The sequence below is a fragment of the Rhodnius prolixus genome, unplaced genomic scaffold, assembly GCF_049639745.1.
Source record: "Rhodnius prolixus isolate KJV_2025 unplaced genomic scaffold, Rpr scaffold_6, whole genome shotgun sequence".
Lineage (NCBI taxonomy): Eukaryota > Metazoa > Arthropoda > Insecta > Hemiptera > Reduviidae > Rhodnius > Rhodnius prolixus.
Window position 1 is genome coordinate 12,203,600 of NW_027411634.1, and position 9,827 is coordinate 12,213,426.

General features: G+C 31.8%; 1 protein-coding gene across 1 annotated transcript; it reads right to left on the reverse strand.

Moving 5' to 3' along the window:
* Positions 1-3,116: 3,116 nt before the first annotated feature.
* On the reverse strand, positions 3,117-6,708 carry LOC141460029 (uncharacterized). The gene is made up of 4 exons (XM_074139641.1): positions 6,287-6,708; positions 4,481-4,559; positions 4,306-4,407; positions 3,117-3,348 (listed from the first exon to the last, which is right to left on the reverse strand). The coding sequence occupies exons 1-4, from the start codon at positions 6,373-6,375 to the stop codon at positions 3,238-3,240; spliced, it is 381 nt and encodes a 126-aa protein (XP_073995742.1). The 5' UTR covers positions 6,376-6,708; the 3' UTR covers positions 3,117-3,237.
* Positions 6,709-9,827: the final 3,119 nt, after the last annotated feature.

Consider the following 9,827-nt stretch of genomic DNA (forward strand, 5'->3'; position numbering starts at 1 on the left):
TCCAGATAGAGTTGAGTAGAAATTATCTAGGCTTCTCTTAATTTCTGGGTCATGCTTGAGGAGTCCTGCTCCATTTGGGTATGTCGTGATTGTAGACATGGATGGACTGAGATCTGAATCCTAAGTAAACTCCAACTCTGGGTCGAGTGCCAAACGGGGTTCTATTTACTTTAATTTCAAATGTTCTGATTTGAAATTAGTATTCTTTGCATGTAAAGAGTTGCCTAGTTTGTAGTGAAGTCCGTTCTGCAAACTGACTTAAAAGTAATTTTAGCGAAACAAAACAACTTTTATTGCAGTGAAGCCAATCAATACTTAATACAAATTTGAAGTTCAGAGAATACTTAGATTGTTATGATGAATGAAAGTAGTAAACACAAGTTTTTCAACACAAGATTTCAATAACACGCCATTAACGTGTGTTAGGGTCTCGCTATCATATATTTATTAAGATTTAACACAAAACTTAATCTACTTGTTTGCGTTATTCAGCAACGCCCAAATAGTACATATAAAAGATTTTATCTCCTCCTCTAAATAATGCTTATTACTTATGCTTTACTATTTGCAAAAACTTGAGTTTAAAGTAAAAAATAATGCAATAATATTTAAGAGGTATAATCAGTAATAAGTAGTAATCGCCTATTTTTTCAGGCGGGGCTTAACGTCCAACTACCATTTACTAGGTGTCGTGGACGGAGGCGAATAGCAAACGTACTTTACTATTTCTCATTTAACCATTAAATAAAATCCAAGGCCAAGACCGGGAATCGAACCCAGTACCACATTGCATATTAGCTTTGCAGGACTCGCCTCTTAACCCGCTCGGCTACCGTGGCGCCTAAGAGGTATAATCATTAATAACTAATAACTAATTTTTTTTTTGCCGCATGTATGTTTAGAGAAGAAATCATGATTTATTATTAATAAAACAGTATTGATTTATAACAAAAACAATAATATCTAACAAAGATATTCTTCAACAAAGTTGTATACAACGAAAAAGAATTGTATTATGAGATATACCAGAAACAAAAAAAACAAACAAAGAAATATACCCAAATTGAGAATATTCAGACTGACTCAACAACAGAACACTATATATCATTATGGAAATATTGGGTTGTACTTTTTACTTGGCATATTTTGGTGTGATATATTACATATAGGTTACATTCGATAGAAATATTCTTCTACCATACAATCACATTTCAAAACTTCTACAAAATACGAAACAACATTTACATTTCTATAATATGTTTGTCTTGTCTTGTTTTTATTTTATTTTTTTGGTTCTTATATGTCAATAAACAAGAAGTACAACTTGAAAAGAAATATAAAAATCTGATTTAAACACTAGAATCCAGTGAAGGCAATATTGAGGATGTAATGCTTCTTAATCATAATTTCGCTCATGAAGTGCAAAGTGACGTTGCATTTCTTTCATTTGACATTTTCTCAAGATAGAGAAACCCTTTAAGAATGGGGTACAGTTACAACATTTTGGAGGTAGTTAATATATTTTACTACCAATTAATAAGTTAAATTGCCTTATATATGTTGACTGATAGCGCTAGTCTATAATTTTTATTGTTTATTGGATAAATTGTTTCGCCTTTCGCATACTAGCATAATAGAAGGTAAAAAACATTATTTGATTACGATTTCTAACTATATTAGATCCTAATCAAAGATTTGGGATGCAAAGTCACGTTCTTTAAGAACTAGAAGAAGAACTAAAAGCAGCTTCAAACCATTTATTGAAAACCGCATTATTATACTTGAATTTATATTTGAATAGTGTTAGAAGATAGAAGTTATATGTAGGAAGGGGACTTTTGGTGCTTAAAGTCGCTAAGTAGGTATTAATGTCGTATTCATAAGGGTATACCACTGGGTCTGAACCTCTGTACGAAGTTAACGCATTTTGGTGACATCCTTAAGATAAGATTACAGTTTCATAACATGAAGTTGGCTGTTGAACGAGCTATCATACATAAATTTTACTAAAATCGAGAAAAGATTGAAAATCTTAGAATGGATTTTTTATTGAGATGAAACGTGTACAGTATGACATCTAGCGGAAAAATTTAGAAACTCCTTTACAAATGGTATTTAAATTATTATTCAATCATATTTTTTTGTAGTTTGTGCTACATTGTTTATATTTATTTATAATAAAACTTAAAAAATTAATGATAATTGAGCCTTGAATGAGCAGATTCACTTTATTGCATTGCGTCTGTAAACTTCATTGCATTAGTAGATCAGTCTTAAATGTAACCTTTTTTTTAGATGGTAAAATTAGTCCACGCTGAAATCTTCGCAGTTAATACTTGCTCTGAGACAAGACTTAAGTAAGTGGTTTCCTCAACTTTTCGATCAGCCAGGCTGATCTACGAATTGATAGTCAAAATTATTTCAACCAATTGATTGGTGGAGTCTAGTGTATTCCTGACTTCAGATTGCCCTTTGACTTTAATTTCCCTTTGCAGATTTTATCAGTAAGAAGAGAAATAGCTTATCAATCCTATCAAAAACCAGATCTTTGGACTCTTATTCATCACTAAAAGAACTTACGCCTCCACAGAATACCTACTCACTGCTATAACCTTCTGGAAACGATGCTGATGTTTAAAAAAAATAATTACAACTGAGTGAAGATATTTGCCTCTCAAATTTACTTCGTTTCAAAAATGAAAATGAAAGCGATTAAATAAAGATCGAGTGTTCCAGTTTAACTTGTTTGGCTCTTGTGATCAAATAAAAACTTACTTAACTGGGTCAAACGAATCTGTAGGATAAGATGCATACTCTAAAATGGTTTCGACAGTCTACTAAGACTAAAAATTAAATTCGTAGACAGACTTTCGGAATCTTAAAAGAAAATATTTCCTTTTAAGTATAACTTACTTTTTACCAAGATTGTAGAAAGCAAATTAAACTTTTATTTTTACAAACTATGTAAACCTCAGCCCTGTCGGCTGATTTGAGCTAATTTATTTGTGTATTCACATATTGTATTTGTGTATGTATAGCTCAATAAATGGCTTATTTATTTATGTAAACCTTTAAGATCCATAAAAAAAAAAATTTAAGGTAAATTTAAATAAAAATTAAAGAGTTGAAATCATTTTAATTATGTCCACATTTAAATAACAATTCAGGATACGGTCATTCTAGTTGCAAATAATTTACATTAATAATTTTTTGTTTTCTTCTAAAATTCCTAAAATTTCACCCATTGTGCTGCGATCCAAACACATCTTGCGAATTTTCTACATCTTCATTTAGCCTTTGTGATGTTAAGGAATGCATCTCACAAGTTGCTATTGCTCTTAACTCATTCTGTAAAAGAAGGGAATAGCTTTGTTAAGCAGTGAAATTGTCAATAACATGTAAGAGTAAATTTTGGTAACCATCTTCCTATCTTATACTGGACCTCATGAATTTATAGAAATTTTAAGAGCAATAATTTATACTTAAATGTTTGGCTTTCTTAGATATAATTTCTGCTTCTAATTCTAGGGATCATGTGATATTCTCTACTTCTTTTGAGAAGGATTGCTCATGTTTTCTTTCCCTCTTAAAAATTAGCTTCAGAATGAAGCCTACTACTTAAATATGAATATAAATTTTATTTTTCATTAAAAATAAATTTAGGAGCTCATAGAAATGTTAGCAGAACTTAACCTTCTTTTAATCTGCCAAAACAATATTATGTTCTATCCATTCAAAGTTATTATGGCAATTACAATTAATTAACGATTTGAGGGCAGTCAATTTTAATTATTTTATTTGTTATAAGGTATACCTGCCTGTTAGGTTTTATCTGGCGAAAATCAAGAATTTTACAGGCCATTACATAATCAAAAGTTATTACTGCTCTCTTATAAGACCCTCTATGGAAAGCGGTTCGATTGTTTGATGTCCCCTATTAAAATACTCCTATTAAGAGATTATACGAGTTTACAGAGGTTGATTCTTAGTTCGTATAGGATTCCACCATTCCGATCTGCAAGTGACGACCTACTAAATCTGTCCTTCCTTGAATCTAGTAGAACTAACCCACTGATTTTCTTTTATTCTGTTTCAGTCAAGTGACTGTCTTAAAAAAGATATTGCCTTTTATTATGCCTGCACTTAAAACTGGGAATAGAAATCGCCTGTAAATAAATTTCTATTTTAAGGACGTTAGTCCAGATAAACATTAAGACCTAGAGAATGTAGAAAGACACCTTCTACCTAAGTAGATGCATTGCCAAATCCTGCACACAATGATTTAAGACAATATGCTATATTTACCAAAAGCATTTGACAGATAGCTGCTGCTGATTTAATAGCAATCGCACAATCAGGAATGTTATTGCTTCTCTTTCCAGCGTTCCAATCACGTGAAAATGTTACCTGCAAATAAATGCAATAACTAGAAATTGTTCATTTAAGTCAGCAAAATCACCCGGAAATGATTAAAAATTACCTGAGCTTCCACTAAGAAGATGTTTATAAAGATAAGATAAACGAGAGCAACAGTGGAGAGCCTTCGAACTGTTTTACTCCTAAAAGATACCAAAAAGTTTTTGGGTATTTTCAAAATTAATACGGTTTATTTGTCCCTCAATTTCATTACAATTTTTTTTTCTCATTCATCCAAATGATTACAAAAAAAAAAAATGTGAGTGAAGTTTGATATATCGAAGATGTTGCTCCTATGATGGTTAAGTAGCGGGCATCTCTCATCGAAAGTTCATGTATTTGGCGACTCTAATGCCTAAGTTAGGATTATCCCACAATTTACTGAAAAGAAATTACTTAGATAATGAAATAAGAAAGATTAGCAGCAGTTAAAAAAGCACAATGAAATGGAGAATTGCGCAGTTAGTTCACTTGAAAATTGTTAACCCTAAAAGCCAGTTTTTCACATCATCAGATCGATTACTGATAATTAATTCTGAGTAAATAATTGTTTTTATAGCATTACGAATTTAAATATATCATTTTTTGACAAGAGACTCACCTGGAACCCACATACTCGACTGAAACGATAAGACGTGAACAGACGCTACAAGCTACTTACTAGACTACCTGATCAAAACTTGACTTGAATCAAAAACTGACAATTTACAAGCCACTGTTAAGACCCATATGAACATACGGAGCAGAAGTGTGGGGCTCAACCAAACCCTCGTAACTCCAAACGCCTGCAGACGCTACAGTCTAAAATCCTACGTAAAATCCTGAATGCTCCATACTACATTTCTAACCTTACCATTCACACTGACCTTCACATCCCTTGTGTCACCGATCTAATAAAGTCTCGCAACAGCAACTTTCACAGCCTTCTAGCTCTCCATCCTAATCCTCTTGTACAACAACTCTCCTCTCCTCACCTTCCAGACAATCCTCCTTGTCGCTTGAAGCGGAGGTGGCCTAGGGACCTACTGATGTGAGTGTAATATCCACTGTGAAAGAGTTCCATCAATGGGTGGCGACTCTTACATGTCTTTCATGTGAAAATTTAACCATTTTCATCATAACTTGATGCAACATTTGTTGTAGGTGTAAATGTGACAAAGTGAAAAAAAAAATATATATATATGTATATATATAATTTTAGCACTACAATCTTAACCCTGATCATACAAATCTGGTTGAATATCTTGCGACCAAGTAAACTCTTTTTCAGCTGCCCAAACTCCAACAAAGTAAAAACAAAACTCCACAGATAAATAAAGAAAACGATGTAGTAATTGTTGAAATCATAGACAAAAAAAAGCTCCTAAATCCATCTTAATGCTTATTTATAGAAAAAGGAAACAGTATTGCCGATATTAGTAGTGATAACTTAGGCAGTTTGAATCCGAAGTAGAAAATATGTCAAAAACTGGTAGGAAACCTATCCCATAAAAAGAGAAAAGGATGTTTATCCTGCAGTACCCACACAGTATCTGTAAAAAAAGCCTCCTCTGGCCGCAGCACCTTCACCTAGGGGTAAAGTTTTCTAAATTCTTGGCTGAAGTTTTCAATTAACCAACGCAGCTTAGCTGTTAGTTCAACCAATCTACTAAGATTTCTTAGGCAACATGAAAGCGTAAGAAATATCATAGTGTTGGAAGAAAAATCGCTTGAGATCTAGGAGAAAGCTATCGCAAGAACGATAAGAGCGTTTTTGTAAATCTGATGTCTTAGAAACAAGTAACAATATCACACAATCATATCCAAAAAAAAGAAAAAGAAAAGAATATCATTTAGGTAAATGAATATAAACTTGGTTGTTAACACTTACCTATCCATTTCGAAAATGATGCTGGAGTAATCCATCTGACCAGTATATATAGAAAAATGATGGTCCTGTGAACTATCCTCCTCCCCCATTTTTATAACCTACATGCTGCTGATGACGTACAAATTCTCAGTAAAAAGATAAAAGAGAGGGAAAAATAGAGAGAGAGAAAAAAAACACATGAACTTCTGTAAACATATACACAATCCTGTGAAGCTACGAATTACTTTGTGTTTCAATCTTTACTCAATTTTTTTTCCCTAGTCTTTTCCAGTGTGCACCGTTCTATTTGTACATTCAGATATTCACAACCCTCGGGCAAATATTGGATATATTGTCGGTCATCTGGAAATACAAATCTCCATATATACTCTCTTTGGCTTTAAGTAATCAAAGGGACAAATAAATGTATGCAACATCAAAGACACACCATCTTTTTGTCATCATATAACGGTAAGAGGCTAAGGGTTAATTTAACCTTTTTCTGTTAATTTAACAATCATCTTTTTATTTATTATTTTTAAAATTTATTTTCAGTATTAAATTGAGTAAAAGTTTTGATAATCATGGGGATGCCTTGCCGAAAAAATGATATTTGAAAATTATCGGAGAGTAAATTAATTACCCTTCAGGTAAAAAGAAATAAACGAAAAATAAACAGGAACCTAAAAACTGACGTTTGCAAAAACCTATAGCACCTAATTGTGTTTTATCGTTCAAAAACGGTTCCAATAATCTTTAGTCTTGGAATTATCATTGCACTCTTGAAGAGCTGTGATACATGCAACATGTCGAGTAGTGAAGAAGCAACAAAATGGTATATTTTAAAAAAAAAAATGCTTTAGAAAATATCATGTACATCCCATAAATAAAAAAAACGAAGTACTTTGGGTGAATTTCACCATTTATATAAGTAACTTAGAAATTATCCGGATCGTTTTTTTGAATATGTGAGGATGGGTCCACCCACATTCGACTATATTTTAGAAAAAATAAGGTCAAAATTAAGAAAACGTGACGGAAAAATTGTCGTGGAAATCCTATAACCATAGAAGAAAAACCAGTGATACTCTTAGGTAAGTAATGGTTTTATTGAGAAAAAAAACAACAAATAAATACACATAAAAATAAATGTAAGCACGATTTAAAAAGCAAAATATTGTTTAAAAGTAAACAACAAAAAAGAATGAGTAAAGATAGCACTAATTATTTTTTCTACGTCCATTTTGAAGCTCCGATAGCTAGCAGAAAAATGAAATATTTAATTCTATCATCCATGCTCGTTTATAGCAGCGCGTATGAGTCACTAGTCGCAGCTTCGTTGTGTAAGCTCACATTCTAATGTATCATGTTTTTCTTTTTTTACATCATTTTACAAGGTATATACTTATACCTTTAAGTTGAGCTAAAATGCCATTCTTGCTTCTGTCTTAGGGCACCCACTGTATGGCCCTCTAAACAATGTTCTCATCTACGTCATTTTTCTTTTTGAACCTAAGGCAGTATTTTTTTTCATTACTTCACAATGGCGGGACAAAAGGTTTCGCTCGACATCAAATAACCAAACAAAAAAGACATGGTTCGAAACTGTGTTAGACTGCCGAATTTAGACGTAAATACTTTTATTGCTCTGGACTTTTTGCGTGAGTCCTTTTTCAACTATAATTGGTTTAGCCGTTGAGATTTAAATTGGGATTTTCTTTGCGTCCTTTTTATGTTCATTTAGAACTGTATGTGGTTGTGAAATACTTGAAGAATAAAACTACGTGCCCGTATGTTATTCGTTGAAGAAATGTGAACCATGAGCAGAGTGTGTTTCTATACCTTGAAAGAATTCTCTTTTTTGTATAAGTTAAACAAATTGTGGCTTAAGACAGTGAAAAGAAGATAACCAATAAAATAGAAAAGTACATGGGTTTTCTGTTTTGCTTTATAATTAATTTAAAAACAGCGGAGAAAAAAGGTAATTATTGAATAGTTAGATAATAAATTAAAGTAACTCCTACTTTTTCTGACTGGCTTTACGTTCACCTTCCAAATTTGTCGTGGAAGGAAGGGAATAGCGAATATATTATACAACTAAGTTCTCATATTTACCATTAAATAAAATCCAAGGCCAAACATCGTTTGATTACTTCAAATAAAATTTAACTAAAGGAGACCATGAAGATCTAAATGGTGAGAGTATGCAGTAAGAAGACCATGTCTGAAATGCTTGAATTTCTTTCGCAACATTTATATGATACATTTTGTTTTTATTCTAAACTTCCACGTTTTCAACTTGTAAATCCGCAACGTCAGGTTATTCCCAATAGTTCTGTATCTCCATTCCATAAAATTACCACATTCTATACTGTATAATTTAATAAATTATATTACGTTCAAATAACTTACTCGTCAGATTCCAACATTCCAATTGGCCCAGAGATCTGCGAATTTTAAAGTAATGATTTGAATAAAATCTTCGGGATTCGGTGAATCATTATGAATTATTCTTTTCTTTAACTCAAAATAAGTTCTCCAATATAATTAATAATGTAACACAGATTTCTGTTAAACTTTACTTATCTACTTGTGTTAAAACTGGGAACTTGAAACCACTCTTTTTTTTTACAAGGAACGAAGCACCTTGTAAGGGATACTCAGAAATACAAAGTACAAGTTCTTCTGATTGATAAAAGTATTGTCAGTTACTAGCACCAAAGAATTCTTTTTTTTTTTTGTTTGAACCTGGGAATAAGTATAAGGTATATACGATGAATTCCCGGTTATATCAAACTGTTTACTGTGATGCTGTAAGTAATTTAAAACGAAGCCCACGACAGTTCAGCTCATGAACGCTACTAATTATTTAGGGGATTCCTGTGCCCATTCTCATTTTAATTTATCTCATTACTAATAATAATTTAATAATAATAACATTAATAATTAATAATATTAATAGGTGATAAGTCACTCCGCTAAATTGCCCTTGAAAGAAAAGCCCAAAAATACCCCGATTACTCAGAAGTACCTTGATTTGGTGAATCATACTTATTCTGCAGGGTTAGATTACTAAGATCGAATTGAACTTATAGCAAATTAGTTGTTTTTTAATAACATTTTAAAAAATATATACATATAATTTACAGCACTGTGGACCTAACCACATTTTAACACATAATTTACAGTGTTGAGCGAATATTATACTTTTTATTTTAATGTATACGATGTAATTTTAAAAATGCTTAAGATACACATTAAAGTAATTTTATGTAAATATCTGAATTTTATTGAATAAAATATAATTTTCTAGTAGTCCCCTTACAGGCCAAAGAACAATAAGTGCATCACCATGGTATCTAGCGGAGATCTTTTGAACTAAAGCACCCACAAAATAGTGCATTCGCCATATTAAAAATATTTTTGTTAAAAATTCAATTAACTTATTAATAAATGCAAGAATGGACAATGTCAAATGTTACCAACTACTTTTACCTTTACCATATCACCTTTCGATTTGGAAATGACATTTTTATTTTTTTTGCCATGTTATTATACCTCA